We start from the raw sequence: 14492 nt of genomic DNA, 5'->3' as shown, positions 1-14492 counted from the left end.
TATATATATATATAATGTTTATGAGACATCAAGGCAGATTTAGCTCTTATTTTTGCAAATAATGCAAACCCAGGCTAGTCTGGAGGTCTCAGGTGGGATGATCAGGAGGGGAACTGGGCCCTAGGTGGGGATGTAGACAGCATGGGGAGGGTATAACTAGCTAAGTGAAGTAGATGTGAGCATGTGAGACCTGGATCAGGGAGAATGAAGTTGACCCTAGAATAGGGGGAATCTAGGGATGAAGTTGGCCCCAGAGTAGGAGGAATCTAGGGATTTTTTTTTCTATTTTAATTCTGAGTCTGTAGAAACTGACACTGAAATTTAATGTACTGTTGAAAAGATGCATTTTAAGCTATACTTAAAAATGAAAATAGCAAATAAGCATCTTTATATTTCTAACATTAGGCTAAAGTACAATCAATTTATGATAATGAATGTTATTGCCAAATTCACTGTAATCTCTGTTTGCAAGCAAGTTGGAAAAATGTCTACTCTGCCTTTTGATCAAAGGGTAGACAAATGCAGGACTTCATAAATCAGCAAGGATTTGTAAGAACTTGACTGATGTTAAATTCTGCTTCCAGAGCAACAGGAAGCTTGCTTTTCTAAACAGGTTTTCCTGTACTATAAACTGAAGTTCAAGAATAATTCTCAAGAAATAGCAGTTACTGTTATTTACAGACTCAGTTATCAAAATTGGTCAATGATATCCTCCAAAGATAGAGTCAAAATGACCAATCATCTCCTATCAATGCTGATTTTTCTGTAGTTTCCTGACTTGTTTCAATTCATTGCTGATGAGAATAAAGGGGGGAAGAGAGAGAGAGAGAGAGAGAGAGAGAGAGAGAGAGAGCTGCAGCAGGGAAATAGTATCATCTGGGAATGTGAGGAAACTGAGGCCAAGAATTTAAACAAAAATTCAAGAAGATGGCTTACCTTCTACTGTGTAAAGCAGGACTGACCCTACCCTTGCTAGAAGCCACCATAACAGTGGTTCCTTTGAGCTTTGTCCTTTGCAAAATTGCTTCTCCTCCCTTTGCCTGGCATTCTAAATTCTAAAGAGATAGTTACATTTAAATGACTGAATGGGAAGACATTTATTGGATGAGAAGAACTGTGAAGATTTCACCTAAATGTTTAAGGTGTTCACTGCTAAATATTCTTTTTATGGGTTTAGAGAATCTATAAGGTCTGGTGACTTTCAGATTACACCATACTATGAAATGGTCCTCCTCATCCTTTAGTTCTGTGAATCAAGTAATACAAAGCATGTAATTCGCTGTGAGGTGTGAGACTTAATTTGCAGAAAAGTAATGTCTGTATAAAGAGCAACCGGAAGTAGTCCCAGAAGGCCAAAGTCCAGTGATCTTCCAGCCAGAGAAGAAAAGGAGACACATGCCCTGGACTACAAAAGGCCACTCAGCATCAGCAGGTAGTCTTTGTAGAAGTCAGCTGTCCCCCGCTCCTCTTTCTAAGACTCTAAGATGGTGCTTTGAGGCTAGTAGCATAAATTGGCCAGTGAATAAACCTGATTTCCTTCCCACCAGCTCTCCTTTCTGGAGTATTGGCTTTCAAACAACAAGCACCTGGGCCATAATACAATGAAGAAATGAGATAATGGAAGCTTAGTTTGAATGGCTGCCCTAAGGTGCAATCCTCTGAGCCAAGCTGTCTCCAACTTCATATTGGTTGTGCATAGTTCTAAGAGTCCACCATGATGGCGTCTGTGAACTGTTGACATTCCCTCCTAGAAGGAGGTAGTGGGAATGTCATTGTACCCTCACTTAAGCATCCAGCCACTCCTCTAGGCCATCTGTGTTCAATTCTGCACTAACTGCACATGACCTTGGTGTCTCAAGGAGGGACTAGAGTATATAGGGTAAGGGAGGCTCCATACACGCTTAGGTTGCTATGAGGAAGCCACCATCCATCCAGGGTGAACACTGTCTAACGTGGCAGCTTCCGGGTTGCTGTTAAGGTTGGCTCCTTTCTCAGCAGGGATGTCTGCCAATCCTCAAGGGTGGGATGGCTTAAGGCAAAGCTGCCATTACCCTCTTGGGGAGAGGGGATAGGAAAAAGAGAGACTGCCAATCCTCAAGGGTGGGATGGCTTAAGGCAAAGCTGCTGCTACCCTCTTGGGGAGAGGGGATACTCACAAACTCTGCACATTCCAGGAGCCCCACGTTGGGCGCCAGCTGTGGGGTCTCTCCCTCCCCTCATGAGTCGTTGGCCACTGGTCCATGAGGACAAAGAGAGCAGAAGCGATGAACGGGGTCAGGGACGGCCAGTGAGCACTGATGGAAGAAAGCCCCTCCGGGGAGGCAGGTTCAGTGATACAAACAGCTTCAGACTCAGTGAAACAGCTCCATTTATTCAGTGGGGGTTAGGGAAAATATAGTGTGGAGGCAGTAGCCAATGCTTCAGCTGATAGGTGCTCATAGTATGCTTTATTTACATGTGGTAGGGGGATCCTATCATCCAACTATCGGGCAATGCCTAATTATCAAAAACCTGGGGGTAGTTTTTACTCCAGGTACCTATGCCAAAGGTCATGTTTTAAATGAAGCCAAGCATCTGTGCTTGGCAGCACTTTCCAGGTAAGTCAGGCAGGAAGCCCCTGCTGAGAAAGGAGCCGACCTTAACAGTAGGGTTCCCCAACACTGGGTGACAGTAACTTCTTGCCCGTGCTCCTAGGTAATCTCAATAAACTCATTGGCTCCCCAGGGTGAACTGTGGTAGAATTATATTTTGGAGGTGGGGGTAGATGTACTTTACATCTCTTTCAGGGAAGGAATTTTAACAACAGGAATCCAGAAATATGGGTAGGAATTTAAAAGCTTGAGGAGTGTTTGTTGTTGGTTTTTTTGCTGTGTTTTTTTTTTTTTTTTTTTCCTGTTGGGTGCTTATTTTTATTTATTTGCCTTTTTTGAATTTTTAATTGATTTTTTGTGATTTTAATACAATATAGTTTGATGGCATTTAGATGTGTTCCCTTCTCCCTACCTCCTCTACTGTTCCCTGGCCAATTTAATGAAATATCTTATATAGATATAATATGGCCCATAGAGTATGATTTGCATCCTCCAATGTCCTTCAGTGTGGATCCATTCACTAGGCCCATCAAGAGTCCCTAACCCTCTAAGACACTGTGTTTTCCCCTCCCAGCAGATATCAACTGCCAGAAGTTCCTTAGATTGGGCTGGGATTTCTTACTCACTTCCCCATGTTTGGTTTCAGTTTACATAGGACTTGTGCATGCTGTCACCATTGCTGAGAGTTCATATGAGTAACTGACCAGTTGTCCAGTTGTCTGGAAAACTCTGCTTCCCTGTGGTCATCCAACCCCTCTGACTCTTACAATCTTTCCCCCTCCTCTTCCACAATGTTCCCTGAACCTTGGGAGGCAGAAGTTTGAAACAGCTATCCTATTCAGGAATCAGCACTCTGTGGCCTCTTGTTCTCTGTACATTGGTCAATTGTGGGTTTCTGTGTTAATCACCATTTGCTGCATAAGGAAACTTCTCTGGTAAGAGCTAAGAGAGGCATTCATCCTAAGTGCAAAAGTTGCATTGAAGATGTGTCACTTGGGGTTAAGCAACTCACAGATACTTTCTGTGTTTGACCAGTTCTGGAATTCTGTAATAGATTCCATCTGTTATTTTTTGACACATGGTCTCACATACCCCAGGCTTGCCTCAAACTCCCTATGTACTGAGGATGATATACACCTGATCCCCTGTATATATTTCCAGAGTGCTGGAATTATAGGAAATTTGTTATGACATCAGGTTTATGTTGTGCTGGAGATGGAATCCAGGGTTTCATGCATGCTAAGTGAGCACTCTACACACTGAGCCATATCCCCAGTCCCAAGAAGTGTTAAGATTGGACCACTACTTTCCGGAAGTCATCTCTTGGAACGAACACAATGGACTAGACACTTTTACTCTTGGATTGTTTATGAGATGAAGGAATAAAACAAACTTGGTGAGCATTTTCACATTTCTATAGCCATACTGACTTTGAAACCTTGGGTAACTAGTGAGGTTTATTTACCAATTATTTCTAGTCAATGGATGCCTCCTGGCTGATGTTGATTTTTCTGTGTAAGCTGGTAGTGTTTCTGGAAACCCCCTGCTTCTTTATCAAAGCCCAGAGACAGAAATTGGTAGAAATGGGTTTATTCAAAACTGGCCCCAAGAAAACCAAAGGACACATCTCTGTCTCAAATCTCCCCATACTCAAGAGCTCAGAGAGTACACAGGGCTTTTATAAGACACAAAGGATTGTAGGGAGAGATGTGTAAAGTCCCCAGGCTGGGTGGGAAGATCTTCCTCTTCAGAGCATCTCCTTTTACCCTTCTTCACAGTCTGTTGGGATCTCTACTGGGATCTGGTATCCATAATTTTTTTCCTTTTCCATTTTCATGAGTGTGTGTATATGTGAGTGCATGTGAAGGCCCGAGGTTGAATCATCCTTGATCACTCTTCTATGGTATTCATTGAAGCAGGGTCTCTCAATCAACCCCAGAACTCTCCAATACAGTTAGTCTCAGTAGCCAGCTTCATAAAATCACAAATTTACAAATTTCTAAAACTAAAGTAAGATTGGACAATTGTGAGAGGCCTCTGGAAGTGCTTTGGTAAGTCTCCTGGTCCAGACAAGGGGAGAGAAAGGGGAAATTGGAAGCAATCATTAACCCGGTCTCTGGGGAAGGGGAGACGTCCTCTTGCCCCATCGATTTCTGATTCTGGTGTGAGTGAAAGTGGCCACTGCATGTTTGTCTTGATCTTTTATGTTTTCATTGTTTTGTCTTTTGTTTTGTGGACTGTCTTCTTTTGGTATGCCTATAATTACTGGTATAAAAATTGGAGGGGGGAGGGTAGCTCAGATAAAACACCACTTGGTTGTATGTTGAGACATTTCCAGGAAGGATTCTGTGAGGAGGTAGAATATGTAGTGAAACTCTCTCCCAGCAAACTGTGCACCCTGTGTGAGTTGGAATGGTCCACATTTGATGTAGAATGGCCCAATTCCAGGTCTTTGGATGTCACCATGGCACATTGGTCTGGGATGTGGTTGCTGGCAATCCCAACCACCTGGACCCTTACATCAATAGATGGCTTTTCTTTCTCCTGCATCTTCCACCTCGGCTTAGGTACTGTGCCCTGAAAATGGGATTCAACAGTCTTCCAGGGACTGTCATCCTCATATGGATGAAAATGGTAAAATAAAGGCCTAAGGAGTCAAAGGTTCCTCCAAAGCCCATGTGATCCCTGAGGCCAGATCCTCAACTGACCTTAAGAGTAAAAACAAATTGATTTATTTGGGCCAACTGTACAGTTTTAAACACCCAATAGGAAAGTATAACAACAACAACAAAAATTAAAAGATTAGAATATTTCTCTAAGAGTCCAAGGAATTGCATTTCCCAGACATTAGGCTTAAGTTTATATAAGATGCTAGACAATTTTTTCTCATTGATGATTTTTATTTCTAAAATGCTACTCAGATGAATAAAGATCAAATCTTAGCCTAATTCAACACTGCAGTGTAAGGAAGACAAGTCCATTATTGTTCCAATCTAAAAGTTAAATGATGGCAAAAGTTCTTTTTTCTCCCTGCCTCAAAACCATTTGGGAGGGGACTCTCACTGATTCTAGCCACGCCAACAGCTGCCAAAGTGCCCAAAAACAAATCCTAAGATCATCACTCTCAAGTGCAGCCTTAGTGACAAAAAGAAAAATGAGGAGGAACCCAAAAGATGGATGCTTTTGGAAGCCCTCATCAAGAAATTCTGATGGACTTTGATTTGGACATTGGAAATTTGTCCTATTCTGACTTTTTCTGGTTCTCTGTCTAGAGCTTATAATGCTAACTACTATTGCCTTTACTTCTCTTTCATATCTCCCAGGCACCAAAGACTTTTTTTTCTCTCTACAGCTATCAGTTACACAATATGGGGGGTCCTTTAGGTAGACCCACTGAAGGGGTATCCCAATTGGCACACTCTGTGCCCCTATTCAGCAGTGGTCTGTGCCCCGAATCCCGATTGGCAATTTGGGTAACCCCTTCAGAGGATGGTGTGATAAGAACAGGAGGTAGAAATTGGCTAGGCAGCTAGGGTTAAAAGACCCCAAAGAAAAGTAGCCAGTTTCTTTCTTGGCTAAAAGCCAAAATGCCCTTGGGCCTCTTAGCAGCATGGTATGTATCAAAGTCCAAAAATACCAAAAGTATTTGGGAACTCTTATCTAATTCTTAAAAGATTTTAGGGTTACCTCTTCAGAAGGGGGAATGTTAGAGTAGCAAATAGCCCCATAAGTTTAACTGGTCAAGACTATAAAAACACTAGTCTATCTGTTGGAAGACCAACCTTTCCAGTTTCACTTGTCAATTATCTGGTCATAGGACCATGCCTAGGAAGATAACTTCACCTAAGTTATGCTAAATGATGCGTGGAATACCTACTGCACGGCCACAGAGCATCTAGCATGGGACTCTCACTATGGTGACACATGCATACTGGTCTATGTACTCCCCGAGGTCTACCTCTACAGTGGAGAAGAGAGACAAGAATACTTCTACCTTAATCCAGGTCTCTCAAGGGTCAAGAGAAGTCCTGTAGCCATCCTTGTCCCCCTCCTTGTGCGAATAGGCACTGCAGGGTCCAGAGACCTTGGACATCTCCAGGACTTTATTGGGCAGTTGGAGATACAGGTCAACTCCCCAGCTGAAATGGTACTACAGAAGAAGGGGGCTGGACCTACTGTTACTAAAGGAAGGAGGCTTATGCATGGCCTTGGGTGAGACTTACTGTTTTTATGCCAATAATTCAGGTGTAATTAAGGAACCCCTAGCCCTGGTTAAACAAAACCTAGAGAAGAGGGAAGAGAAACAACAAGCATCTTCTGACTGGTACCAGTCATTGTTTTCCTGGTCCCCATGGCTCACCACCTTGATAATTGCAGCTGCTGGACCCCTGCTACTCCTCCTCCTAGGCTTTACTGTGATGCCTCCTAAATTGTCTAACTGGGTATATAAGGAGGCGTCTAAACAGCATCAAAACTATGGTCTTAAGGACCCGGTATGAGTTGCTAGATAGTCAATGATTTGACTCATGTCCCAGAGTCAGCAGGGAATGTGTTAGCCTAAGCTCCTCCATTTTTTACAGGGCTGCCATCTTGATGAGCTGTCTCTGACCCTGTCCTGACCTGGGCAGGCAGTTCCAGGAGGAGAAATTCCAGGAAAAGCTAACCACAAGTTAATGCCTTATCTGGCTTTTGTAACTGCTTACTTGCACAACTGCAGGAACAAAGGTGTCATTCTTGTGCAACTGCCTGATATCTCAGGATGTGTTTTTTGCCTTTATAAACCTGGCTCTCCCCTGAGTCGGGGCTGTAGTCTCTAAATCCCGACCAAGAGGGTAGTCACTGGCCAGCTTAATAAAATTCAGCTAATTTGGAACAACTGGAGTCTGAGTGGTCTTTCCCGGTGGTCTCTGCATCATAACACAATCAGAGAAATTTTAATTGAAGAGACAGAAAGTTAAAGGAAATTGAAAAGTTCCCATATGTCAGCAAAATGACTCATTAAATCTTTACTCACATATACCTACAAGTGCTTATTTTACTTAAAAGCAAACAACTACATTTTGTGAAACTAGATACAAGCAAAATAACTAAAATCAAGTCAGGCCTACACATACCCATGGTTTCCGTTAATAAAGCTTCATGGGAACAAATGTTCTCAACAGAGCGTTTTAAAGCAGCCTCACTAGAAAAAAGATTTTGATAAATTTAGTTCAAAAGTTCATCTACACAGACACACACATATCTGTGGATATAGAGACATACCATTGCACATAGATTATGAATGTAAGCATCTCAGTTGGCTCAGACAGTAGCAAGCACGATGCAGAGAAGAAAACTGGAACTAACACTCATCTGCACTTTCACTGGGTTCAAAGCTCCAATGATCAAATTTACCAAGCACCTCACACAGACTTTTTTCATGTAATTTTCTTCCAAAAAAATAGCTATTAAGTATTGTTCTAATCTGTAAAGAAGCTGAGAAATTTGAGCTACTAGAAGAAATGAGAAGCTTGGCACCATAGGCAAATGGTTGACCACGACTGCAAAGTCACAATTCCTACTCCCAGACTGTGTTTGTGGCTAGAGCCAGGAGTCATCTGTGCCAATGCATAGTTTCCAATCAGAAGGTCTGAGAAAAATCACCTCTACAAGCTACGATTCTTCATCCTTTAAATGGAGACAGCTGTGATGCACTTCTTGATACATTTAATGGTGTTACTATGATGCATGATTGAGATAAGGTCATCAAAACCCATTTTTAAAACAATCTTCAGGCTGGCACGATGGCCCAGTGGATAAAGGTGCTTTTGCGCAGCACTGACAACCTGAGTTCAATCCTTAGATTCCACAAAGTGGCAGGAGAGAACCAACATTGAAGCTTACTAGCAGTTGCTTATTTATTATGGAGATCTGATTCTGGTTTGTCTTTAATATTTTAAGCTAAAAGTCTGTGTGGCTGTTCAAATGATAATAATTGTTTAAAGATTGGGTTCAATATATTTGTATGAATATAAAACTTTCTCAGTCAAGTATCTTAACATGTGCCGGTAATTCCAGCATTTGTGATGCTGAGGCAGGAGGACAGTAAGTTTGAAGCTAGCCTAGGCCTCATAGTAAAACTGTCTGAAAAAGCAAAATAAAACAATAACTTTCCCTATGCTTTTAAGATTACTACTTTATTAATTCTTTTGGAAAATTTTAAACACAATATTTCTTTATTGAAACCAAATAATAGATCTGGAAAATACCATATAACAAAATATAAAGTACACATTTCAATTTTATCATAATACTTCTACTTTCATAAAACATACCTTTTTCTCTTTATAAATTTGGGCTTTTTCTTTATATTATTTTTGGAAACTTGCGTCTATAAAACAACGGAAAAAATTGAATTAGTTCATATTGATCTGGATCTGTTCAATAAACTAATGGGTTTTATATGGTCCAAGTAATTTAGCTAAAGAAAAACTTTAGTCCATGCTCTTAAACAGCATCTGTAATCTACTCACCCACCTCACAATCACTGAAAATGTGGCAATGTAGCAATCTGCCCAGTTTCTAGGACTAGAGTAGTGACTGAGTGCAGATCTGTTGTATACACCCCTCCCCATACTTACCTTTCCCTCCCCAAACACATCAAAATAATAAAGTGATTTTTAAGTATATATAATAAAGTGATATATATATATACATATATATACATATGTAAATGATAGGGGAAAAAAACATGTAGACCACAGGAGAGTGTAGAATGTAAAGGTAAAGAGGTGGGGACTGGCATGGGGAAGGTCCACAACAACTTATGTCATGGCAGTGCCTAAGAAACATAAGACTGGACTTTTTATGTCTAAACAAAGACAAATGAGTGACATGTTCTGGAGTTAACACTGGTAGATAAAGCATGGAGTCTGAAGGATTTTTTTGACTGTGAAAAAAGAACAGGCAAAAATCTTCATCCAACAAAAACAACAAGGTATTACATAGTCTGACATGAGCAATTAAACGGGGACAAAAAGCAGTAATCCTGAAAGAAAGAAAACATTCAGCCTATACCACTGAAGTGAGAAACCCAAATTTAAGTCTTCTGAGAATATTAGGATTTCCAAATCTAATAATTAAAATGAGATTCTCCCAGGATTCATAAATTAACTATGACAGGAATAGGCATAAAAGCCAAGAGATTAAAGACTTATATAGGATCTCTTACACCACTGTCACTAGTTAAGAATAACTAAAATTAAATGCATATGGAATATGTTGGAAAAGAAAAACACTGTAAAATAATATTTACAATGTATTGCTCAGATATAAAATTCAAAGGCAAGCGAAACTCATGTATCGTATTAGAAGTCAGGACAGTGGTTGCTGCTGCAGACAGGAGTAACTGAAAGAAGGTACGAGACAGTTTTGGGATTCTGCAACCTTTTATTTCTTTAAATGGTACTGGTAAGAAGAGTATGTTTATTTTGTAAAAATTTCATCCTGTGTCATTTACATTTATTATTTTAATTTTATATGTTTATATTACAGCAATAAATACACTTGAAGTACAAGTTTTAAGTCATAGAAAAGGTTAAACATGAACAGAAACCACACTGAACAAGGTCAGATCTTGTGGGACATTTATGACGTAAAGAATAATTTTACAAAGAACCAAACAGTACTTGTAGAAGGAAAAGTCATTGACTTAAACATTCAGTGAGTGATTTAAAGTACTGATGACAGTCAAGGAAAACAAAGTAAAGGTACAGGAACTAGAGCTGAGGAAATTATCAAATCTACCTAAGAAAGATGAAAGAGAACCTTTGGAAGATTAATTTTGAGTACAGAAAATCAAAGATAAAGTTCACCACACTGCTGAGAAAGGAACAGAAAGAGAAAGTATTGAAGTGATGACAGCCAAGACGTTTCACAATCAAATATACAAAACTGTGGACCAACTGACAACTGTGCCCAGGACTATATCATCAACTAAATTATACCCAGTAAAAGTGTAATTCATGCAGGTAGTGGGATGTTTGTGTTGGTTGAGGCTATTTGAGGGGTACAGGGAGCTTCAGCGCTATTTTGTCAGTTGTTGATTTTCATGGTTGTAGGAAAATCATTAAAACTTTCAAAATAGAAGTGAATAAAAGACATAATTCTGTTGAAAAAGCTACTAAAGGATGTGCTACAGGGGAGAAGATTTAACCTAAAAGAAAAACCAAAAATAAGTGAAGATAAACAAATTATTAAACGTTGTTACATAAATGACCCCTAAATTATTCCCCCCTAAACAAACAAACAAACAAACAAACAAACAAACAAACCCAGACTAACTGGGTCTGAGTATATAACTCAAAGCTAGAGCAGTTATCTAGCATACACAATACCTGAGATTGATTCCTAGCACTAAGAAACTTTTTCTTGAGACAGGGTCTCCCTGTAGCTCTAGCTGGCCTGAAACTTGCTATGTAGACCAGGCTGGCTTCAATCTCACAGATTGCCTCCCAAGTGCTGGGAATAAAGGCATGTACTACCATACTTGGCTTAAAACTTTTTTAAAAGACTAATTTAATTGAAAGAGCCTAATAACAGGAAGGATTTATAATGGTAGACAACCAAATGGAAGAGAAAAAGGGATCAAATTAGAGTGAAAAGTATTTAAAAGATTTTAGATTATTCATGAAGAGAGGGATGTCTAATTAGGACCAACAGAAGAATTTTAAAAGTAATCAAACAAGATTTCCAGAAAAGTCACTGACTTTTAAAATATGTTCGCTCATAGGGATAATCTCCTAAAGAAGGGAAATGCAATATGTAATTTCAGGACTAGTAGGAAGAAAAAGAGGAAATTTAAAAATCATATGCAATTTGATAGGACCCAAGAAGAGAGCAGGGAAGAAAAAGAAAGAAATATTGTAAACAGAAAACATGGGGTTGAAGAGATGGTTCAGCAGTTAAGAACACTAGCTGTTCTTGGAGAAGACTTGGGTTCAGATCCCAGCACCCACATGGCAGCTAACAACTGTCTGTAACTTCAGTTCCAGGGGATCAGATGCCCTCTTCTGACTTCTACGGGCATTGCACAGCACGGGTGCATATGCAGGCAATACACACATAGTCATAAAATTAAAAAAATATTTTTTTTAAAAAAAGAAAACAAAAATTATAGGTTAAAAATTATCCACAATATATTTGTAGTAAGTAATTCAAACAGACTTAGTAAATTTTTGAGAGTGGTTTAAAACAAATACAATACTGCTGAAGGGATGGCTCAGCGGTTAAGAGCACTCGAGGACCCACCCACATGGTGGCTACAAACCTTTTTAACTCCAGTTCCAGGGGAATCTGACACCCTCTTCTGACCTCCGTGACATTGCACGACATGGGCACACTCACATACATGCAGGCAATACACTCACACACATAAAATAAAAATTATAAAATATTTAAAATGACCCCCCAAAAAACAAATACAATACTATATAAATTCAGAGGCACTGAGACATAATAACATGGCTCTCAAAATGCATGTAATTATTTTTGCAGAAATCAATAATGATAAAATTTAAATGGAAAAGTGGGGGATATGAAATAGTGAAACAAATCTTGTAAAAGAAGAGCCAGTTTGGTAGTAATAGATCCTGTTTTCAAAATTTATGATGAAATTCTAAAATTCAAGATTATGATTCTGGCATAAAAATTGAAAAAAAGATAATAGAATCAAATTGGGAGTTCAGAAATGAATGCTCACATTTATGGTTGATTTTTCAGCAAGTGTGTAGACAACTGAGTAAGAAAGAATATTGATTTCCATAAATGGGACTACTACAGCTGGATATTCACACATAAATAAAACTCAACCCCTTCCTCACATCATATATAAAAATTAATTTAAAGTGGACAAAAGGAAGCTGGAGAGATGGTTCAGCAGTTAAGAGCACTGTCTGCTCTTGCAGAGGACACAAGTTCCGTTCCCAGCACCAACACGGTGGCTAACAACTGTCCGTAACTCAAGTTCCAGGGGATCCGACAGTCTCTTCTGTCCTCTGCGGGCATTGCACAACACGGGTGCACTTACCTACATGCAGGCAATCATGCATACACATAAAATAAAAATAATAAAGAAAAGGTGGGAGTCTGCTGTTCATTTCCCCAGTTCTATGCTGGGTTACTATCTGGGAGTCCCTTTGGCCACCCTAGCCAACAACTCAAAAGAAGGTATCTCCTATCTGGCATTGTTGCTTCTTATGTAGCCTTTAGCTGTGTCTATGGACTCTTAAGAAATTATATTGGCCCCTTTAATCTTTGGTTATACTTTCCTTTTGGGTGGTTAAGGCCATACAGTTCATGCAGATAAACCAATTTATTTTTACTCTTAAGGTCGTTTGAGGATGGATCTGTTCTCAGGGGTCACATGGGCTTGGGAGGAGCCCCTGGCTCCTTTCTTTTACCAGTTCCACCTATGTGAAGATAAGTCAAAGGTCCTGCTCGACCATGGTTGGCTTTGCTTGGAAGCATGGAGGAAATGATTCCTCTGTGTTGACCCTCCTCTTTGTAGACTGGACACCGGTTCAAGTCTATCTGGTGGGGTCTCCTCAGCCTCCTTGTACAAGAGGACAGGTGACCCACCACAACTACAGGACATTTTGAGAGATGCTCATAGTCCCCTGGAACTAGTCGACCTAGGAGGGCAAGGAGCAAAAAGTGTCCTTTATGTTCCTCTGACCAAATTATTATAGGCCTTAAAGTATGTCTGTTAAACATCCAAGAAGGTTAGTTCCACCAGTCTGGTACTTTTAATTACTGTGTGTCATGTAGATAAATCTTTGGCAAAGACCAATTGTTCTCAGATAAACCTTACCTAGACATATATTTCTTGATCTGCTATGTATAATTTGTCAGTAGGTTGTAGGAGTAATATGGTTCCCCCTGTTTTTCAAAACTAGCTAGGCATTTTACCGTTCTCACCATCCACCTTGCTTGAGATGAGTCTTTTGTTATTCACTGCTGTGAACTCCAGATGCTGGCCCAGAAGCTTCTAGAAACTCTTCTGTCTCTACCTCCCATTTCCCGGCAGCGGCATGCTGTGATGATAATAACTTGTGCTACTGCTTTGTCTGGCTGTTATATGAGTTCTGAGGATCCAAACTCAAACTCAGGTCATCAGGCTATTGAAGAAAGCACTTTACGCCCTGAACCACTTCCCCCAGTCCTTTGGGGCATCACTTAAACAGAGAGGACTAGACACAGTGGAAGGCAAGGCAGAGGTACCATGCCAACATTCTGGATGGACCAAGTGAAAGTTTGCTTATGAAATGTACAGAGTCCAGGGATTCTTTCCCAAGAGATCATAGAAGCCAAGACCTCCAACCTTCCCCAGAGAACTCTTTAAATAAAAAATAAATAAATAAAAATAAAAAATGAGAAAGAACACAAATAAATTACTCAACATTGCAATTCAAGACTTGAAAAACAAGAACAAATGAAACCCAAACCCCGCAGACAAGATGAAATAACCAGCAGAAGAGAAAAAAAAATAACAAAAATCAGAGCAGAAATTAATGAAACAGAAACAAAGAAAACAATACAAAGTATCAATACATCTAAGAGCTGGTTCTTTGAAAAGCTAAACAAGATAGACAGACCACTAGCCCAGTCAACCTAAAGAAAGAAAGAGCAAGTCCAAATCAACAAAATCAGAGATGAAAGGGGAAACATCACAACAGACACCAAAGAGATCCAGAGCATTATAATGGAATACTTTAAAAACCTATACAGTACTAAATTTGAAAACCCAAAAGAAATGTATGGGTATCTAGATGCATGGGAACCACCAAATCTAAACCAAGAAGTGATTAGCAGCTTAAATAGACCCATAACACAAAAAGAAATTGAAATAGTAATACGAAACAT

The 14492-nt window shown here is 39.8% G+C and overlaps 1 protein-coding gene across 1 annotated transcript in view; it reads right to left on the bottom strand.

Annotated features, from left to right (window-relative positions):
- The window catches only part of Zcwpw2 (zinc finger CW-type and PWWP domain containing 2), a gene marked incomplete in the record, with an annotated part of 165116 nt that overhangs the window by 7373 nt on the left and 143251 nt on the right, over positions 1-14492 (bottom strand). The window contains 2 exon segments of the mRNA XM_029567035.1: positions 7706-7773; positions 8906-8961. Coding sequence (XP_029422895.1) covers positions 7706-7773; positions 8906-8961 — 124 coding nt within the window.

Source organism: Nannospalax galili, unplaced genomic scaffold (genome assembly GCF_000622305.1).
Source record: "Nannospalax galili isolate Female #2095 unplaced genomic scaffold, S.galili_v1.0 scaffold419, whole genome shotgun sequence".
Lineage (NCBI taxonomy): Eukaryota > Metazoa > Chordata > Mammalia > Rodentia > Spalacidae > Nannospalax > Nannospalax galili.
The sequence above is the reverse complement of the archived record's forward strand: the minus strand, read 5'-3'. Positions and strand labels throughout refer to the sequence as shown.